The sequence below is a fragment of the Mercenaria mercenaria genome, chromosome 5 (genome assembly GCF_021730395.1).
Source record: "Mercenaria mercenaria strain notata chromosome 5, MADL_Memer_1, whole genome shotgun sequence".
Lineage (NCBI taxonomy): Eukaryota > Metazoa > Mollusca > Bivalvia > Venerida > Veneridae > Mercenaria > Mercenaria mercenaria.
The window spans coordinates 59,062,019-59,084,584 of NC_069365.1; the positions used below are offsets into that span (position 1 = coordinate 59,062,019).

General features: G+C 35.0%; 3 protein-coding genes and 1 non-coding gene across 5 annotated transcripts in view; 3 read left to right on the forward strand and 1 right to left on the reverse strand.

Annotated features, from left to right (window-relative positions):
- LOC123557349 (DNA ligase 1-like) overlaps window positions 1-5,779 on the reverse strand; it is a 60,180-nt gene extending 54,401 nt beyond the window's left edge. For both annotated transcript variants that reach the window (XM_053543710.1, XM_053543709.1), the window contains exons 1-3: window positions 5,586-5,779; window positions 2,554-2,680; window positions 703-852 (exon numbers count right to left, since the gene is read on the reverse strand). In XM_053543710.1, coding sequence (XP_053399685.1) covers window positions 703-852; window positions 2,554-2,657 — 254 coding nt within the window. In that variant the 5' untranslated portion in view covers window positions 2,658-2,680; window positions 5,586-5,779. The remainder of the gene's footprint in view (window positions 1-702; window positions 853-2,553; window positions 2,681-5,585) is intronic.
- Window positions 5,780-7,286: 1,507 nt separating this feature from the next.
- Window positions 7,287-15,547, forward strand: LOC123558447 (heat shock 70 kDa protein 12B-like). The gene is made up of 5 exons (XM_053543717.1): window positions 7,287-7,449; window positions 9,127-9,454; window positions 10,207-10,425; window positions 13,733-13,889; window positions 14,342-15,547. The coding sequence occupies exons 2-5, from the start codon at window positions 9,134-9,136 to the stop codon at window positions 15,385-15,387; spliced, it is 1,743 nt and encodes a 580-aa protein (XP_053399692.1). The 5' UTR covers window positions 7,287-7,449; window positions 9,127-9,133; the 3' UTR covers window positions 15,388-15,547.
- Window positions 15,548-18,792: 3,245 nt separating this feature from the next.
- Window positions 18,793-18,864, forward strand: Trnah-gug (transfer RNA histidin (anticodon GUG)). The gene has a single exon. It is a non-coding gene; the product is annotated as a tRNA-His (tRNA).
- A 1,246-nt stretch (window positions 18,865-20,110) lies between these two features.
- Window positions 20,111-21,319, forward strand: LOC123558450 (uncharacterized). The gene has a single exon (XM_045350328.2). The coding sequence runs from the start codon at window positions 20,111-20,113 to the stop codon at window positions 21,317-21,319; it is 1,209 nt and encodes a 402-aa protein (XP_045206263.2).
- Window positions 21,320-22,566: the final 1,247 nt, after the last annotated feature.

Consider the following 22,566-nt stretch of genomic DNA (forward strand, 5'->3'; position numbering starts at 1 on the left):
CGTATTTTGTTTATCATAATACCTTTATTTGTTCTTTCTCTTTTTACATCCTGAGCACATTTAACCACGATTATAAGTCGCTAGAACCACTTTTACGCTCTTACGCCTTTATTTTGCCGTAACAAATCAAAGTGCATCGTATTTTTGACGAAAATCCCAGCTGCCTGTGGCTCGGGTGCTAGTCTCAATGCTCTAACCACTGAGCCAAAGAGTCGACTTCTAACGCAGTTGCAGGATTGGCTATACGTACAGCATGCGTAAGCGACCGTAACACTTCCACTCTTCAAAGAACATTTTGGCATGAAATGCGAATTTCGACACGAGATAAAAGTCCGTATCCTGACGTGCCCCCATCTTACGATGGTAAAGTCTAACATATCGAAGAGCATAGCATTTTAATGACGACATTTCCCAACTGCCTCAGTCGGGATTCGATCCGGTTCGCTCGGTGCTAGACTATGCTTAACCACAGAGCCAAAGAGTCAGCTTTAAACGTAAGGCTATGCGTTAATGCGACTGTACATGATTGTAACAGCAAACAGCTTTTCTTCTCTCTCTCCCTCCCCACCTCTCTCTCCCTTGACGTCAATATAATCATGTTTTATGAAATATAAACGAGATTTTTCTATTAGAATATAAGCGGATTGGAAGCAGTTCCCAAAATAGCAATAACATGTCTATGAGTCGTATATTGTTTAATACCTTTCTTCCGGCACCGCCCACTTTGCTTCTACATCTGACACCTGTTCACATGTTTTGCCCTTCTGTCCCTTTTCCTTTTTCTTTTTCTTTTTTTCGTCTGAATTCTTTTTGCTCTCAGTTTTGCCACTTAAGTGTTCGCTTTTTCCATCCCTGTTAAGACAATTTAACCACTATTATAATGTCGCTAGAAGCCAGTTATGCTTTTGAATGTTTTAACAGTACAGTTGCTCTTGCTCTCTCTCTCTCCTGACGTCAATTAACAGTTTCAAAACATTCTTTACGGATTGAAAGCATCCCAAAATAGCAATAACATGTCTATGGTCGTATTGTTTAATACTTTCTTGCACGCCCTTTCTCCTTGATACTTTCACATTTTCGTCCTACTCCTTTTCTCTCTTTTCGCTACTTTGTCTTTTGCCACTTAAGTGTCGTTTTTATCGTACAAACATATAATGCTGAGCGTATCTAGTCATGTTTAATAGCAAAGATCCTCTCTACCTTTCGGTTCTTTTCTAACTATTAACATGAATTCATCTTAGGATTTACGGATGAAGTGTCAAATACGCAGTGACATGTCTTTGCGTCGTATTTTGTTTAATACATTTCTTTGTTCTTTGCTCTTTTTACATGCCTGTGAGCACAATTTAACCACGATTATAATGTCGCTAGAAGCCGGTTTTGCTTATGAATGCTCAAACGTTGCTAAATTATATATGTATGTTATTATTATTGTATGTTTGTTATTGTTATTCAATGTCGTGTCATTCATATTCTGAAATTTGCTATTGTTCTTGTATATGTCGTTATTCTTATGGTATGTTTGATATTCTTATGGTAAAAGTCATTATTTTATTCTATGATATTCTATTCAATGTCGTGTCATTGATATTCTAAGTCTTACCATTGTTATTGTATATGTCGTTATTCTTATTGTATGTTCGATATTCTTATGGTAAAAGTCATTATTGTTATTCTATATTTCGTTATTCTTATTGTATCTTTGATATTGTTATTCAATGTCGTGTCAGTTACCACTGTTATTCTATATGTCGTTATTCTTATTGTATGTTCGATATTCTTATTGTAAAAGACGTTATATTGTTGTTGTATATTCATTATTGTTTTTGTAAGCTTGATATTCTTATTGTATGTGCGATTTCCCGCGATATAAAGAGCACAGCGAAGCTATACAAATACAATCACATAACATAGAATAAGAATGACACGTTTTGTAAACAGAATCGTCAGATATTGAACAACAATGATGACTTTTACCATAAGAAAATCGAACATACAATAAGAATAACGACATATACAATAACAATGGTAATACTTCGAATATGAATGACACGACATTGAATAACAATATCAAAGATACAATAAGAATAACGAAATATAGAATAACAATAATGACTTTTAGAATATGAAAATCGAACATACAATAAGAATAACGACATATAGAATAACAATGGTAAGACTTAGAATATGAATGACACGACATTGAATAACAATATCAAAGATACAATAAGAATAACGAAATATAGAATAACAATAATGACTTTTAGAATATGAATGACAAGACATTGAATAACAATAACAAACATACAATAATAATAACATACATAATAATTTAGCAACGTCTGACATGCCATATGTGACGTCATCTGTAACATCGTTCATTTACCACTTACAGTAAGGTCAATCTTGAACTAAATGGTATGAATATCCAACATTTGATTGCCCATTTCTAAGCCAATTTATAATAAAATTTGTGAATATTTATTGTTTAACGCCAGTAAGCAATTTATTATTTATAATAATTACGTGATCATAGTTACTATAGCAACATACGTGTTTTCTACTGCGATTTCTTGTGATGGCGGTGACTTGGTGTTATCACATCTTTCCTCTTGAGGATTCGTCTGATAATTTGTCTTTGACTCTGGGCACCCCATTTCAATCTGTTGTGCATGTCGTTCTAGAAAACACGTACAAAATCCTAATTTTCATTATTCAGAAAATGTATTGCCAATAAATTGTAGCTCACAGTACAATACTTTCAAGATACGTGCACTGTCACCTGTATCCTATCATATAATCCAGAGTACACATGGAATTTCAACAACAACATATGTTTGTCAATGAAGATGCTATACAGCGATATATTTAAAACTTTTTTTATCACTATTTTAGAAATTGTGGCGCTGTTATACATGCATATTTGAACTATTGTACATGTTTTTTTTTTAGTTTACAGCTAGAACAGACATAAACAAGAGCTATAACTTGACAGCGCGCTCGACTATTCTCAGTGCTTGACAGTATAATATAAGCTATGAGTAAAACTGTAACATTACAATAAGCATATTCTAAGTCGAAAAAGGGGCCATAATTCAGTCAAAATGCTTGATAGAGTTGCCTCCTCCTTTTCACAGACTGGGGTCATGATGGTAAACAAGTATGCAAAATATGAAAGCAATATCTCAATGGACTTTGAAAATATTTGGGGTGGTACGCAAACATTAACGTTTATTCTAAGTCGGAAAGGGGCCATAATTCAGTCAAAACGCTTGATAGAGTTGCCTCCTCCTTTTCACAGACTGGGGTCATGATGGTAAACAAGTATGCAAAATATGAAAGCAATATCTCAATGGACGTTGAAAATATTTGGGGTGGTACCTAAACTTTAACATTTGTGTGACGCTCACGCTCACGCCGACGCCGGGGCGAGTAGGATAGCTCCCATATTCTTCGAATAGTCGAGCTAAAAATGGGTGTCGACGTATGTTTTCAATTTTCAATTACATGCCCTTACTGGAATTATAATCGAATCGAAGAACAGGAGATCCATTATTATGTTGACACTAGGACAAATAAGGAACGACACATTCGTCTACTGGAAAATATGAATGATTAGAGAGTCCAAATTTAAAAAAAAAATCAAAATTTTAGTACTTTCGGAAATAATTCAACGACAATCAAATGATTGTTACAATGGTGTCTGCTTCATCCTTGATACATTAAAGCATCACCAGTGTCTAATAGTTATGCAATATAAGATGATCTGATTGATTTGAGAAAAGAAATTGTAACTCAACTACGACGTTGCCCCAGGTTCCCAGCCCTTACATACTTCTGCCAATATGAGAGTACTGCCATTTTGTTTTTGGTGCACCAACTAGTAAGTTTACACATATAAAGTGGTACATTTGTATATATTGTATATTTAGGAAATCATAATTTATTTAAGTATCTTTTCTCGTATTTAAAAATAAGTTATAATATAAGTCCGGTTACTTCTGAATCACCCTCCTACATATTACCTACCGATGCAAGATCAAAATGAGTTAGTACTGCTCGATTTATTAAACTTAGATTAAATGCATATGTAGTACTTGAAGAAATCTTCAGAGATAACAGTGCAAATCAAGCAATAAACTCGTTTCAATCAGTTTTATACACCATTTGGTAGAACCAATTAAATTGGATTAAAGAAATCATGAATTTTAAGCATTTCCCTCGATAGAAAAAAACACTAGATGTTTCGAAGGCATGTTGCGTAATGCTGCAATATTTGTAGGAGTGCTTTTTAATCATTCTAAAAAAATATAATAATAATCGTTTGAATATACTGTAACAATCAATAGAAAATAATATAATTTAGATAATTCTTCCGTCTTAAGATTGTAATATTGAAGTCATTACATGACTTCAAGGCATTTACCTTGATAAAACCTGTAATCGGATGAATTAGTTAATAGAACTCAATTTTCTTCCTGTCTATTAAATCTGTTTTTTTTTCTTCTGAAGATTCATTTGAAATATTTAAAAGATGGTTATCATAACAAAATTAATTTCTGTTGACACGTAATCATATTCAAATTATAATGTCTTACGCATCAGTAAAGTTCACAAAATCTATACTTTTCAAAGATATTATATGTAGATAGTTGCATTAAAATCTACATCAGTAACATATCACACTTAACCAAAATTTCAGACTTAAAAATGATCCGGACATAAACTGGAATAAGTTATATCCACTAACACTTTCATAATGTTCTCACCACAGATAACAAGTATTTTTTCTGGAAAATGTTAGCACCTGTGTAGTTTGATAATGCAAATACAAATGTTTGTAAATCCGTGCCCTTGACAAAAATATTGTTCACTATAAAGCCATTAAAAAGGCAAAGTTGTCTGAAAGATGTATGACATTTTAATGCTGTCTTGTCAAGCAGTATAAAACGATAGGTGGTATGGATCTTATCATCAATACCAATCAACTCTTATAAATGCACCGCAGTTGACCGCAGATTGTGCAAATTAGCCGCATGGCCGCAGAGTACAGGGGTGTTCTCATTAAATGCCTGGTTGAAAGCGAAACTACCATTGGGCCGGAACAGCGTTGGACAATCGATAGAGTCCTAATATTTTCCTCCTTGTTGGCATTTTGTTTCAGGGCTTCTCTTGTTACACAAAACTACATTCTGGGACGCAAAATATTCGAAATATACATAACATTAAGTTGAATTGTTTCTCCATGCGTCGATAACATTATAGAAGAAAGCGAAAATGCCATGCCAACATAAATGTCAAAATTTATACATTTACATTCAAACATGACCATGAAATACATAATTATATATGTTAGGTTTTCTAGTCACACTGACACAACGACGCAATTAAGAGATATTTATGACTTTCTGTAGACTTGAAAAAGAGAGAAAACAAATTAAATCCAAATAAGAATGATATATCAACGGAATCACGAATACAAAGTAAACTTTATGTAAACATTAGATCTATAATTTTTAAGAACGTAAACCCTTTTATGATATTAAGATTTAGCAAGTAAAACTTCAGGAAGATAATTTGCTTACCCTTTTCTTACAGAAACATATCTATCTCCATTTGGTAAAAACTGCTATATGGATTCGATTATACCAATTAATCCAGGAAGTATATTAAAACTAGTTTTCTTAAAATTCTCGTTTTATCAGCGAAATATTAAGGCGTACACTTTTGATAACCGTTTACGCTTGATACCTATATCTTTTTAAACCGAAAGTAAGGGGCACCGTAAAGGGAAAAATGGAACAAGGTAAAAGGACAAAATCATGACAGTGTATAGAGGAAGTAATAATTCAGCGGTTAAAGATTAGCGCTGCACTTACAACTGGAAGTCCTATGTCCTTCTAATGTATATGTCATTTTTCCTCGTATGCATCTGTGCAAAAGGTGCAGAAAACGCTATCTTATCCATCCACAAAAAAGTGACTGATTTTTACATTTGCTATAAAATTACAATATAAAACAATCAAACAAGGTTATCAATAAATAATACGGTATATCAAATACCTTATCATATTTACCCTGTAAAATCATTTATTTATAAAGGATGACGTCATAGCATAAATTCTAAACTTACGTCTTTACTGAATATGAAAGTTTAAAAGCGTGTTTTTATTTATTAGAAAACAAAAAATAAAACCAAAGCGATTCACTTTAGATTTATTGCCACTTCAAAACTCCCATATAACAAATGTTAAATATTCTTAAAAATCTCTTTATTTCAAGTGGTCGGTTTGAGATTTCAACGATTTGACAGTTATTACTAACTAAGATACTATGAGTTTCGAACGCTTTTTACGGTTTTGATATCGATTTACATATTTTTGATATAATGGTACTCGTCTGAAACAGATCATCAATTATTTTGTAAATTTTAAAGTCAGAGTGCACTTTAATCTTTTTATTTTTCCGTTGCTGGGACAGTAATATGTCAATATTTGGGGAGCCTCGGCTCTGCCCTCAGTTGACAATTGACTCATGTTGACAATATTTGCTTCCCATCCAAACCAATGATATATATATATATATATATATATATATATATATATATATATATATATATATATATATATATGCTATATGTCTCTACTTTGTTATGTCCTGTATAATATTAGAAAGCATGCATGCTATTGACAAACGTAACATTTTTATATCTTATAGATGTTAATATAATATTGTGTTAGAAATTTTGATACTTTGATCTGGTGACATGCCTGTAGAAGTAAATATATTTCTCTCTCTCCCACCCACCACCGCCACCCCTTCCCCCATATGCCCATCACAATTATCCGTTTACTATTAGATAACCTTTAAACTATAGTCTGATAATATGTTACTAGATCCAAAACTTAAATAACTATGTTGTTATGATAATCTGTCCATTTAAATTATCCGTTTACTATTAGATAACCTTTAAACTATAGTCTGATAATATGTTACTAGATCCAAAACTTAAATAACTATGTTGTTATGATAATCTGTCCATTTAAAGGTAAACCTACATGTTAAGCTTACAATACGTTTACAGGGAGTAGCATGCTAGTACCATGTATTGGCTTCTGAAATTATACGAAGAAAGTACCTTAATCACGTTTATAGATACGTTATCTTCTATGCACTTTGGCATAATATTATAGTAACCGTTACGGATAAATAATGTTTACAACCTGTATAAACTTTATACTTAAAAGGGGAGTAAATCTTTAGGGCTTAACACCATTTGCCAGGTATTTGAAAGCGAAAGAGGAAGTAAATTACTGGTTGTATTGATATTACATTCCGGGCTGTATTATCCTGTCGAGTTCAAATCTATAAAAACGGATTTTTTCCTCGTGTTGATTTTAGAGGTCAAAAATGGTGATCAATAGATAGGAGCAAATATACATATGTACGGTAAGAATATTTCATCTCATGTATACTTCAGTAGGATTTATATTCATCTTGCATTCTTGGTCGAAAAATAGGGTACACTTGTAGTTTATTTACATAATTGACATTAGCAAAATCTATTCAAAATGCTTTCTTTATGGCTGGAGGTAAAATGCATTTATTTCACACGCTTGAGAATTTCACTTTTCAGAGGCCAACTTTTCATTTTGTTTAAACAATATAACAATATATCCGACTTATTTAAATTACATATTAGTTAAGGTTTCGATGGAGGCCTTGAGAAACAAAAATCAAACAACACCAAATCATAGAAAGAAAGAGTTGTTTGACATCAAAATTGAACAGCATGTAAAACATGTATATTACTTTACGAAACAGGTGTCAGTATACTGATATAAACATTGAATTCCAGAAAAGGGCTGCCTAAAGGGACTCCACTTCCGGACAGTTAAACGCCTTTAAAAACTCACCATTTTCAAAGAACAGTTACACATGTTCGTTTTGATGCATTTACAATAGCGTACGAGTGGTGAAATTTCGCATAACAAGGTGGAACACAGTTTTCAGCAATTGTTTATCTTTATTTCTTTACAAATGGCATTCATTTTCAAAGGGAGACAACTGTTCCCGATTATTTTAAGTACAAATGGCATTCATTTTCAAAGGGAAACAACTTTTTCCGATTATTTTAAGTAATCTTTGAGAACAGGTTGTCTCCCTTTGAAAATGAATGCCATTTGTAAAGAAAAAAAGATAAACAATTGCTGAAAACTATGTTCCACCTTGTTACGTGAAATTTCACCACTCGCACGCTATTGCAAATGCATCAAAACAAACACGTGTAACAGTTCTTTGAAAATGGTGAGTTTTTAAAGGCGTTTAACTGTCCGGAAGTGGAGCCCCTTTGGGCAGCTCTTTTCCGGAATTCAATGTTTATATCAGTATACTGACACTTGTTTCGTAAAGTAATATACATGTTTTACATGCTGTTCAATTTTTATGTCAAACAACTCTTTCTTTCTATGATTTGGTGTTGTTTGATTTTTGTTTCTCAAGGCCTCCATCGAAACCTTAATAATTTAATTTTCAAATAATAACATGTTACGAAAATCTGTATATCTTTTAACGCGGATACTAACTGACAAAATTAATGTAGATTGTATTTAAGTATATTTATAGAAACTAACATTGTTTAAGATAAAAAAGAAATGACATGTCAACACTGTGTATTTATCGTATCACTGGTTTTAGATTTAAGATAAACTTTCTGTATGTATGTATACATGCATTATAGATAATATACATGTATTTAAAAACGACGACTTGAGACATTTTTACTTGCATAAAAAAGAACTTTCTTAAATACATGGATACTGGATTCACGGTGATGAAAAATATTTGTCTAAACAATAACATAGTGTATAGTTTGCATTTGACATTGTACTGTATATGTTAACATACACTTTCCATAATATTATGAATGTATGTCCTCGTGGACATTTCAGTACAATAAATAAATAGAACTAACACTCGAGGCTTTTATGACGCACAATTATTTTAATTTGACGAGAGATGAATTATCAATGTATATTTTTCTATCTAATTACACTTATTATAAGACAATATTTAACAAACGTATGGGAAAAATACAATAAAGCGAATCTATATTTATATTCTTAGCACAAGAATGGCAGCTGCAACGTCAAAGCAGCCATCCAAAAAGAAACGTCTATTCGTGGCAGCTATAGATCTAGGTACAACATACAGCGGCTGGGCTTATTCTACACTTAATGACCCTGATAAAGTACTTGCCAACCAAGCATGGTTTGCTGGCACAGGAACACTAGCGTCACAAAAGACACCCTCTTGTGTTCTGCTTTCGCCGAAAAAAGAGTTCGAAGCGTTTGGCTACGAAGCAGAAACTAAGTTTGCAGGTCTTGCAGAAGAAGGCAAGCATCATGGATGGTACTACTTTCGAAGGTTTAAAATGACTTTGTTTGATGATCGTGTAAGTTGTTTTCAAACCGTGTAGACGAAAAAAAAATGCAGACATCTGTAACAAAAGTGTGAAATATCCATATATTTCATGCGATATAACAGACTAGTTTTATGTACCACATCAACGGCCTTCTTTTTCCTTGTACATACGTTTCATGTAAGCTGTCTTTTCATCCGACTCGGCTTTGTTTGCTGCATTAGTATTTTGTGTGTGCATTTACACTTACGTATTGTAAACTCTAAATTAACTTAGCACAGAGGTGGATGAGTGGGATTTTATTCTTAATTTTCAAGAATTGCCTGATGTGTCAAATATAGAACATGACTTTATTTTTTTTTAATGTTCGAGATTTACACATTTGAAATATACTTGTTAAACTTAAATTTGAAATAGAACACATGACATAGCAAACAACTCAATTAGAAGACTTTCAGCAGATGCTTATTATTATTATCATAATACTATTTATATAAGACAGTAGTTTCTGCTCTTGACAACTCTGATATCAAACAATAATTTGTTCAGGAATTTAAGTCCAAAGTTGAAGGAAACATATATCATTGAAAAACAAAACATTTCTGTATCATGTACGTAAATACTTATTGAACGGCTTGCCGGTTAACAGTCGCAATTATTGTCAAAGGTCAAAAGTCATAAATACTGACCGTCCACGGCACCTCGGATGAGTGTATACTATGTAAGCCTAAATAGTTCTGAATTATTCATAAAGTAAGTCTTAAACATATTATTTTCCTTTCAAGAAACTGAATCGTCACACGAGCATTGAAGACATATCTGGAAAGAAAATGCCAGCACTGGTAATATTTGCTCATGCCATACGTTATCTGAAGAACAACTTCATGCAAACAGTCCATAACAGAGTTCAGAATGTCAAGGACACCGATGTGAATTATGTTCTAACAGTTCCAGCAATTTGGAACGACATGGCAAAGCGATTTATGCGAGAAGCAGCTATTGAGGTAATGGTAGTTTTTAGCCCACCATCATCAGATGGTGGGTTATTCAAATCAGTCTGCGTCCGTGGTCCGTCGTCCTTCCGTCCGTTAACAATTTCTCGTTATCGCATCTCCTCAGAAACTACCAGGGGGATTTTGACCAAACTTTGTCAGAATGATGTATTGGTACCCTAGTTGTGTCCCCCTGAAAATCAGACTGGTTCAGTATTTTTAAGTAAGTTATGGCCCTTTGTTTATTTCTATAATTTACATAGATTTATATAGGGAAAAACTTTGAAAATCTTCTTATCCAAAACCACAGAGCCTAGGGCTTTGATATTTGGTATGAAGCATCATCTAGTGGTCCTCTACCAAGATGATTCAAATTATTTCCCTGGGGTCTAATATGGCCCCGCCCCGGGGGTCACATGGTTTATATAGACTTATATAGGGAGAATCTTTGAAAAACCTCTTGTCCAAAACTACAGGGCCTAGGGCTTTGATATTTTGTTTGTGACATCATCTAGTGGTCTTCTACTAAGATTGTTCAAATTATCCCACTAGGGTCAAATATGGCCCCGCCCCGGGGGTCACATGGTTTACATAGACTTATATAGGGAAAAACTTTGAAAATCATCTTGTCCAAACCACAAAGCCTAGGGCTTTGATATTTGTAATGTAGCATCATCTAGTGGTTCTCTACCAAGTTTGTTAAAATTATCCCCCTAGGGTCAAATATGGCCCCGCCCTGGGGGTCACATGGTTCATATAGACTTATATAGGGAAAAGCTTTTAAAATCTTCTTGTCAATAACCTACAACATTCAAATTTGGGCCACATGTATGGTTTTGCGTGGCAAGATGAACCTTGACGTGAGTTGACCTTGATTTTGACCTAGTGACCTACTTTCACATTTCTGTAGCTACAGCCTTCAAATTTGGACCACATGCATAGTGTTGTGCACTGGAAAAAACTTTGAAGCCTGTACCTTCAAAAATGTGAAAGTAGGCCTGTACCTTCAAAAATGTGAAAGTAGGTCACTAGGTCAATGTCAAGGTCAAATTTGGACCACATGCATAGTTTCGTGTTCCGAAATGAAATTTGACCTTGTTTTTGACCCAGTGACCTACTTTCACATTTCTCAAGCTACAGCCTTCAAATTTGGACCACATGCATGGTTTTGTGTACCGAAACAAACTTTGACCTCCTTTACATTGACCTAGTGACCTACTTTCACATTTTTGAACGTACAGGCTTCACATTTGGACCACATGCATAGTTCTGTGTTCTGAAATTAAATTTGACCTTGATTTTGACCTAGTGACCTACTTCTACATTTCTTAAGCTACAGCCTTCAAATTTGGACCACTTGCATAGTTTTGTGTACCAAAATGAACTTTGACCTTAAGTTTGACCTAGTGACCTACTTTCACATTTCTGTAGCTACAAGCTCCAAATTTAGACCACATGCATAGTATTGTGTACCGAAACAAACTGACCTTGACATTGACCTAGTGACCTACTTTCACATTTTTGAAGGTACAGGCTTCAAATTTGGACCACATGCATAGATTTGTGTTCTGAAGTGAAATTTGACTTTGATTTTGACCCAGTGACCTACTTTCACATTTCTCAAGCTACAGCCTTCAAATTTGGACCACTTGCATAGTTTTGTGTACCGAAATAAACTTTGACCTTAAGATTGACCTAATGACCTACTTTCAAATTTCTCAAACTACAGCCTTCAAACTTGATGCACATGCATAGTTTTGTGTACAAAGAACTTTGTTCTTGAAATTGATCTAGTGACCTACTTTCACATTTCTCAAGCTACAGCTTTCGAATTTGGACCACATGCACAGTGTTGTGTACGGAAATTTGACCTTGAGCTAGTCAATAAGTCTTGAAATTTGGAACACTCAAAAATGGCACATTGGTGGGCGCCAAGATCACTCTGTGATCTCTTGTTTTTATAATATCACGTTTAGAGTTATTAGAGAGGTTGCCATGCGCGTACACCATGAATATCCAGTCAAAGATGCAGCAACTATTGCACAAACAGTTTTTCTTTGACTTGACCTAGTGACCTAGTTTTTGACCCAAGATGACCAATATTCAAGCCTGACCTAGATTTCATCAAGACAAACATTCTGACCAGTTCTTATGAGTTTCAGTCTTAAACTGTGGACTCTAAAAGTGTTAACAAGATTTTCCTTTCATCTGGCTTAGTGACCTAGTTTTTGACCCCACACAACCCAGTTTACTAAATTGACCGAGAGATCATCAAGGCAGCATTTTGAATAAGTATAATACAGAATGAGTCACAGCTGCGGCCTCCAGAGTGTTCACAATCTTTTCCTTTGATTTGACCGGGTGACCTAGTTTTTGACTCCACATGACCTAGATTAAAACTTGATCTAGAAGTCATCAAGACAAATATTCTGACTAAGTCTCATGAGTTCAATGCTTAAATTTTGTTCTTTAGAGTGTTGACAAGATTTTCCTTTTATCTGGCCTACTGACCTAGTTTTTGACCCCACATAACCGATTCCTAACTTGACCTAGAGATTATCAAGACAAACATTCTGATTAAGTGTCATAAAGACTGAGTCACAACTGTGGCCTCTAGAGTGTTCACAATCTTTTCCTTTGATTTGACCGGGTGATCTAGTTTTTGACCCCACATAACCCAGATTCAAACTTGACCTGGAGATTATCAAGACAAACATTCTGACCAAGTTTCATAAAGATTTAGTCACACTTGTGGCCTCTAGAGTGTTCACAAGTTTTTCCTTTGATCTGACCTACTGACCTAGTTTTCGATCCAACATGACCCAGTTCCAATCTTGACCTAGAAATCATCAAGACAAACATTCTGACCAAGTTTCATAAAGATTGGATCACAACTGTGGCCTCTAGAGTGTTCACGAGGCAAATGTTGACGGACGACGCACGACAGACGGGCTGTAACCGGTCACAATAGCTCACCTTGAGCATTTCGTGCTCAGGCGAACTAAAAACATATTGGTTTTTTATGAATGTGTACCTTAGCGCTTATTTTAGGTGTTTGATTAAATTCAACATGTTTGCATACTCGTGCACGTATGGACTCTCAAAGAATCTGTCATGATAATAATTGTTATTAAAATAACATGAAGTAAAATGATACCTGTACTCATAATTACTTAATGTATATTGATATTTTAATATTATTATGTAGACAAAATTACGTTACGTAGTTTCCCTTTGAAATTTACTAGACCAATTACCGTGTTTTTGTCTGATCATATGTCACTCTGATATCAACTGTAGGCCTTCGTTTAAATTGCAGGCTGGTATTCCAAACGACCAAATTACATTAGCGCTTGAACCTGAAGCAGCGTCTATTTGGTGTCAGGGGATCCACACAGAGGTTCAACGAAACTTTGATACCACCGATCTTGGTATTTCAGCTGTTGGTACACGATACATGATTGTGGATTTAGGCGGTATGGCCAAGAGTTAGAATATTTCGTAAACCAAAATATAAAGTATCTTTCACTTGAAGGTCTTACACACTCAGTTATTGTCTCTGTCTTAAAGTTGCTATACTGGCGTTCGTTTGAAGGACTTTCTTATTAAATTGTTATGTGTATCGTAAGTTGCCAATTTGGTAATAGCATGAAAAAAAGCTATAGAGGTTACGGCAAGGATTATATTATCGTTTTAAGTTAAAATTTTAATATAACATGGATGATTATTTTAATATAACATGAATGATTATATCATTAAGTGGTCAACGTTTATGAACTTCAATTTTTCGTTTGTCCTCAAGCAATTATCTCGAAACAATTTAATACGAAACGAAAATCAAGAGCACAATCATTCTATTGTTTTCATCAAACTTGCGTTTAAATGACTTGCAGTTAAAAGTATCTTAAGATCCATATTTTTGCAACAGGTGGAACCGCAGACATCACTGTTCACGAGAAGAGACACAACAATACACTCTTAGAGATACATAAAGCTACAGGAGGAGCGTGGGGAGGAACAGAAGTTGACAAAAATTACATACAACTTCTAGCAAAAATAATTGGACCGAACGAATGGAAAAAGTACGAGCAAAAAGAACTGGAAGATATACTTGACATCCATAGGGACTTTGAAACTAAGAAAAGAAATATATCTACCATTTCATCCGGTCAGATCACTGTCAAGATGCCGAGCAGTCTGAAAGATGCTTATGAACATAATGGAAAGAGGTCTATATCAGATGTGGAAGAAAGGTTTAACAGGAATATCGACTGGAAAAAGGACAAATTAAGAGTAGCTGTAACATTAATGAAGAAATGTTTCGAAGGTCCAGTGAATGATGTCATTGCACATGTGGAAGAGATTTTATCAGAAGAAAACATGGGAAATGTTGACAAGATAATGCTGGTGGGAGGGTTCGCTGAAAGCCCGTACGTACAAGAGACTTTCAAAGCACACTTTACAGGCAGACGAATTATTATTCCATCAGAATGTGGCCTTGCTGTCTTAAAAGGAGCTGTACTCTTTGGGCAAAACCCTACAGTTGTAACAGCAAGAATTGCACGGTACACATACGGTCTGGAAATTGCTGTTCCTTTTGATCGTACAAAGCATTCTAGAGAAAAACTAGTTGATACGGATGCTGGACCGTTATGCCGAGATTCGTTTTGGAAGGCTGTTGAGATCGGACAGGTGATAAAGAATGGACACGAAGTGCCAAGGATTGGAAGAGCGGTCGATGATTACCAACCAAAGATTTCTCTAAAAATTGTCAAATCAAAGCAACGCAATCCGGCATACACAACAGATCCGGATTGTGAAGTCATTGGACATGTTGTAATACCAATGGATCGCACTTTAAAGGCTGATAACAACGCTGTTGATGAAATATTTACATTTGGTGGCACAGAGCTCATGTTAAGAACACGACATAAGAATACAGGCGCTACACAAGAACTCGCCTTTGACCTGTAAAACATTTTAAGGACATTCGATATAAATCTGCCGAGCACGCTTGTTCAAGTTAGATATATGTAAATATAACTTTAATCAAAACTAAAACTTATAATTTTCTTTGTTTCAAGTATGATATTAAAAGTTTTTATTTTAAAACACATTTAATTTCTTAAACAAGCTCTCGTAAAATACATCGTTGAGTCAAATTTCAGCAGTTTGTATTTAAAATGGGCAACTGCACTAGAAAAGTACTGTATATGATAATATGGTGTTCCGTTCGTGCCATCGATATTAATGATAGCGGTGTGTTAATATAGCACTTTCGTATCGTGTGTTCGCATTCGCGCATCCTATTATCGCAATATCGCTCCATCGGCTAGGGCCAAAATTACGATATCAACATCGAACTTTCGCCGTTAGGATGAAAGGGGCGACGGCACGGAAACACGATACGAAAAACGCGACAGCATTGTTTGGTAAATTAAATGCAGTATTAATGTCGTACTTTAGTGATTTCACCGTAAGAATGCGAAAGTGCGATGATAATAACTTCACATTATCGTGTTTTGGCGTTTTTGCATAATGTTATCACACTATCGCCCTTACCAATGTAAAAAAACGAAGAGCCGAAACAATAATAGCCCTAATGGAATACTGTACAACAATGTCTGTAAGATTCACTGCAAATATAATCCGTGTGTTGTCCAATAATACGACAGTGAATTTCCACAAGCATTTTTCGATATAAATTCTGGACCAAATATTTTTGTTGTAAAACTTACCTGTGAACTGTACATCGGCTAGCTTTGTAACGATTTATTGTGCTGGTCAAGTTGTCTCCCGATAGCTGTACGGTTACTTGAAAATTGTGTGTGCAATAAGACACATTATGTGTATATGTCGGGCACATGTCGTAAAATCATGCTCATGCGCAATGGTCTGACTTTACATTCATAGGCCTCTAACGCTATAAAGATTCAGTAAAATATGTGACTTTATCATTTTGTTTTTATATTAAGGTGGTCAGCAACGTATTTTGATAAAGGATTCATTTAAGAAAAAGAAATACCCAAAGACAAAAGTTATATTTATATAGATCCTAGTTAGAATGTATTTTTATTCGATTTTTTTTTTTGTAAAATGTGCTTTACCTCTTTTTGATATGAAAGTATATTTCATGAATGACTTCAATATAATTTCTAGTTTCATATATTCATTTCATAAATAACGAGATATTTCAACAATCTGAACAAACGATCAAACTTCTTAAATGCGTGTGGCTTTGTACTTCTACGGTTTTTGCAACCAGTATAGGCAAAGGGAGGTAACAATAATTTTACAGATTTGCATTTCTAACGCGGGTACATGCATCATTGTCTATGCAAGTCTTTGACGACTATTATGCAATAGTTCTTTAATAAAGTCTGTTACTAAGACAAAGTTGGTTCATCAAATTTATAGTTATCCTAAAACAAGTCTTGATTGGCGACCAGGATAGGAAAATCAGACTTAAAAACAACGCTAAAATATCTAGCATGACTTGTGTTAAGCACTCTGAGATCATATATAAGTGTGAATGATCAGATGTTTACGTTTTGAATGAATCCATTACTCGACCGAAACATGTTTATTCACCTTTAAGACATTTTTTAAGTTATAGTCAGGAAAAGTGTTAACAGAATCACTTGTATCATGCTCATTCAAACAACCATAGTTGCATGATAATAATAAGTGATGTAAGGGAGGTAATTCCTGTTGGAAGGCAGGCTGCACAATACCAGCTTCCAAACGCTTAGTTATTTTAAAACATATTCATATTCTTTGAGCTCATTTTAAGATGTTCAAAATTTTATTTATTTCGAATGGTATACATCATAACAAAGTAAGTCAATCTTGAATTGTATTAAACGTGGCTCTAAGTTACGGCTGCAATATCCTTTCAAATGTACACAATTTAGAAAACAAAGACTTTCACCGAAAATTCACCATGCATGATTATTCTTTAATCTTACACAAGCTTGAACTAACTGTCTTCGTAAGCCTACAAAGATACAGGAGGCTGAACTGGCACCGCCCGTGGAAAATCCTAAGCTCAACCTGCAATGCGACGGACAATTGTCCAAATACTCCGATGGATATATAATGATATGCTTAAATATAACACATGTCAAATTTCGTCAAGTTATTTAAGCTTTGAATTTTTGTAACAGTGCGCTGAGACATTTTGAAGGAAGACATGGTTTAATCAGTTACTTTCGGGACGTCTGATTCATGTTGGCAAGTTGTCACTACCTTGCGGAGAACACGTCGGTGCTGTGGTTAATCAGATCTTTTTGTTATAAAAATAATTTGTGCAACAGTTTACTTGTATTAATGTTTTGTAAGCCTTAAAAGTAATTGATGTCAGATACATGTGTAATCATATAATGTTTTTTAAATTTGATTTTTAAACATGTTTATCATCAGAATAGATTTGATAAACATACTTTACACAAGGAATAATATAAATATAAGAATTTTTTGTATGTTTGTCTAAGATTTGCATTGAAACTTATATGTTCAACAGCCAATCAGTCGAAATCGTATTCATTTATTACCCCACTTTGATTTATCTTGCTTTCTTTGTTGCACATCAAACAGAGAACATTAAGTTATAGTATACGATTTAATGCACTTCAGTTAATTTTACATTACAGGAAAGTAAACGAACAGGTTTATGACTGAACTATTTATCGTGTCTTACTTTTTGTTTACATTTTCGGTCTAGCTGAGTTCATAAACAAAACTGAAACTTGTTTCAGAGAAATTCATGTTTTCTTTGAAAAGTAAATTCAGAAAGTGTGGAAATCAAGTTGTTTTTTATTCTATGAAATTCACGGGGAATAATGTTAATATGCTTTTCTTAAAAACACTCACACGTTAAAATACCATGCCATGTCAGTATATAAGGTAGTGAGGACAGCTAGGGGAAAAATAAATTCATCTACCTAAACATCCATAAAACCAGTAACCGTGAAACGCGTCATATTTTTGAGACAAATTTTGTGACAGTTTTAAGGAAAATGTAAATACATTTTCTTATTACTATACATACATGTACGCATCAAGATTGGCAGCTTTCCTTTAATACCAATATATGTAAAGTAAAAACATTAATTGTTACGAGAGTCGTCTAAGTTCTGTTAAATTAATGTAAGTAAATGTTAGTTTTTCTTATTGTAGATTGTCATTAAGGTCATTTATTAATTGTTTACAGCTACGTGGAAAAGAAATAGTTACAACACTAGTAATAATACTATGAAAAGAAATATGGTAGGAGAATGCAAAACACTAAAAGGCTAAAGCTTTAAGAAGCAATACAAACTCTTGAAGTACTTCTATAATTTGAGTGGATTGTACTGTATATATCAGTTCAGCGCAACAGCCGTGATCGTATAGTGGTTAGTACTTCGCGTTGTGGCCGCGACAACCCAGGTTCGAATCCTGGTCACGGCAGTAGCTGTAAATGTCGGTGTCTCGGCACTGCTGAACACTTTTTCCATTTTATCATCAATTTCAATGTTTATTTTATTTTTTTTAAAAAACAAAAGAAGAAAAAACTGAATTTTTGAAATTTCCTGTGAATTTAATATGACAAAATGTACATGGTACGTATTTCATTGTTTACTTAACCTTACCTTAATAATTCATTATGTACAAAATGGCACACACTGGTACTGTATCCTTATCGGAAGTCAGGGTAATTAAAGGCACTAAAACGGTCATAATGACAGTTTCAAGAGATTTTACTGATACTACTAAAGCAATTGGATTTACATTTACCTTCATACCGAACACTATGTAGAGCAACTGCACTTATCGACAGTCAATTAAATTCCACTTATTTTCTAATTTCCTCGCGTCAATCAAATATATTTGACTTCATCGAATACGTCAAAATTTTTCTCGGAAGTTTTTTCCGCCATTTTTTGTATATGCCCGCACTCCATACAAAATTGTATTGGCACCAACTTTGAGGTATGTATTATTTCTACTTAATATTATGCGTTCGTTACTGAGTTTCATAAGAAGTGGTAATATTCTAAATAAATTTTATGTATAGTTTTTACATCAGTGAGCTTATGTAGACATTTATTATATATGAACTATGTCTGCCTTTAAAATTTGATCGCGAATTCATATTGCCGGACTGTCGTTCACATGGCAAGGAGGGTGTCGATAACTCCAGATCAAATATTGTATTTCTGGAGTTATCGACCGGGTGCGTATTTGACATTGAATAATGACAACATATCTTAATACATCGTTTAGCAAACATATTTTCTCTATTTCAGATGTCGAGTCAGCAAAACGCACGAAAGAGGTTAAAATATTCACCAACGAAAATGGCGACTGCAGTTTCTATGGTAAAGCAGGGTTTGATGTCTAAGCGACAAGCTGCTAAGACGTATGGTGTCCCAAGGACAACCCTTTTAGACAAGGTTGCTGGACGTGTACCAGAAGAGCGAACCTCCCCAGGAACAAAGCCTGTGCTTACTTCTTCAGACGAAACTGTATTGGTGGACTATTTGAAGCTTATGGCCAGCATAGGCTATCCAGTATCTAGAGAAGAACTCCTTCTTGAAGTTAAAAAATCCTAGATATTGACGGCCGCAGTAATCCGTTTAAGAACAATAATCCCGGAAAGGACTGGTTCTATTCTTTTAAAAAGCGCCATCCGGATGTAAGCGAGCGTACCGCGATGCATTTAGGTCATCAGCGAGCTATAGTCAATTTGGCAATGGTTGAGGGTTGGTACGCCGGGTTATATGAGTACCTTAAGAGTGAAGTGCAAGACTATGAAAATTTAGTAAAAGACCCGAGGCGCATATTCAATGCGGATGAGTCAGGCTTTCCCTTGTATTTCAAAACTGGCAAAGTGCTAGCTTCCAAAGGGGCATCGCATGTGTACAATGTGACGACAAGTAATAAACAACAAATAACTGTCATGGTATGCTTCAACGCCTTTGGTGACTATTTGCCACCGCTTATTGTTTATCCAGGACAACGCTTTCGTGACACGGGATTAGCAGACTTTCCACAGGCAACGTATGGACATAGTGTCAATGGGTGGATGGACGGAGAACTATTTGTTGCATGGTTGCAACCATTCGAATCGTATGTGACCGAGAAACAAATAAGTAAACCTGTCCTTTTGTTTGTGGACGGTCATTCCACCCATATGACTCGCTCTGCAGCGCAGTTTTGCGCTGACAAGGGTATCATATTGCATTGTTTGCTAGCCAACGCAACCCACATCTTGCAGCCATGTGACGTGGGTTTCTTTTCCCCAATGAAATCGGCGTGGAAATGTAGCGTAAAAGAATGGCAACTTAAAAATATCGGTGAAGCACTAACGAAACGGGACTTCCCGATAGTATTAAAAAAGGCATGGGATTGTGTTGCTACTACAGAAGTTGCGATGCATGGCTTCAGGAGATCTGGATTATTTCCATTAGATTCGAACCTTATTGACAAAACAAAGTTAGAACCGTCAAACGTTGCTAATCCGATCAAAAGTATGGAAACTAACGCGAACAACCATCAGGTCACTGCAACTGGAGATAATGGCAATGCAGCTTCAGTTCCAGACAGTCAGGATGGCATGGTACCAGACCATGACGAATCCTACAATGCTACCTCTCTTTCAAACGAGAATACCAAAGCAGAACTAAACGATAGTAAAAACCAAACACAAATTACAAACATACAGAGTAGTGAAGAAGTTGTCATTACAAAACTAACTATTTCTGAGCAACCAGGGCCTAGCAGAATAGTGTCACAGTCTGGTCCTGGCTACGTGTCTCCAGCATTTGCTTTATTGAAAGTGCCAGAGCCCAAAGAGAGGAAACGACCTGCAACATTGCAAAGCAAGTTGCCGAAAGCTATATCTGGGACTAAAGCCATATAAATATTTGCACAAAAGGAAAAACAGAAGGAGGAAGAGTTAGAAAGGAAACGTAAGCGTAAAGAAGAAATGGAAAAGAAAAGGAAGGAAAAGGAAATAATGAAAGCACAAAAACGATTAGAAAGGGATAAAAAAAAAGCGGAAACAGAAATCTAAGGCAAAACGTCAACGAAAAGACATAGACAGCTCTTCATCGGATGAAGAAGTAAACAGGAAAGTGAAAATAGAGTACATGGAGTCGGACGATAGTTTCGATGAAACAGAACTGTGTCCAGGCTGTCATACTGATGATGTTAGCGGAGATGACGATGAATGGATTAAGTGTCAAAAGTGCCCACGCATGTGGCATGTCAGCTGCACAGGCGATGCAGTTTTACTGGAAATACCAGTGCAGCAGTTGAAAAACTACCCGTTTTATTGCGAGTATTGTCTTTAGAAAAATTCAATGTTAGAAGGACTGAATAAATTGTTTATTTTGATTCCGACTGTTTAAACGTAATCAAATAAAACATTTAGCGGCTGATGTTGCCGGGTATTTAGTAAAATAGAAATGAATTTAATTTGATTCAGACTGTTAAAAGTAAATGTCGTACTACTATGTATTGTTATGCAGCTATAGAAATAGAATTGCACTCCCTTAAATAAAATACTGGTAAAGTTCGTTCACTTTTTTAAAACCGTTTCACCCTGTCGATAACTGCCGAAACATGTCGATATATGCCGATTAACCTAATACTTTTCCCAAGGTCATCTTGTAGAATATAGTGGTATGTAACCTATCACTAGGCCTACTTATTTCCTCTTAGGTTTATTAATTTGGTTGGGCCAAAGGCAGTGTGAAAGTAACCAATCAAATGAGAGAATTTTGTGAAATGATTCTTAAAGGGTCGATAACTGCCTCCGTTACTCTTCTATATGAAAATAACAAATATAGCACTAAGTAAGTTTGTAAGAAGATCGCTTGAAAGCACAGATCGCAACCAGGCTAAATAGTAGCAGAGGCGGGTTTGTTGAATTTATTCGTAAGAGAAGTTCAACTTATCTCACCCATGCTAGTACTGGCTTAAGCAGAACTCATTACAATTGAACATTGAGTGGGTTCTGTTATCCCAAAGAACAAAGTAAATCAGTTACAATGCATCCAAGTAAAGACCGTCAGTTTAAGACCAGTGGTGTAATACAAGGCATAAAACGTCAACAAGCTCATTTTGATATGTGTCAAAGTAAGGTCTACACCGCCCCCACGTATC

Bases quoted from the DNA above. Each gene is read 5' to 3' on its own strand.
- LOC123558447 (XM_053543717.1), top strand. From the start codon at position 9,134: ATGGCAGCTGCAACGTCAAAGCAGCCATCCAAAAAGAAACGTCTATTC. The intron at 10,426-13,732 runs GTAATGGTAGTT...TTTAAATTGCAG, and splicing joins TGCGAGAAGCAGCTATTGAG to GCTGGTATTCCAAACGACCA. The intron at 13,890-14,341 runs GTATGGCCAAGA...TTTTTGCAACAG, and splicing joins CATGATTGTGGATTTAGGCG to GTGGAACCGCAGACATCACT.
- LOC123558450 (XM_045350328.2), top strand. From the start codon at position 20,111: ATGCATTTAGGTCATCAGCGAGCTATAGTCAATTTGGCAATGGTTGAG.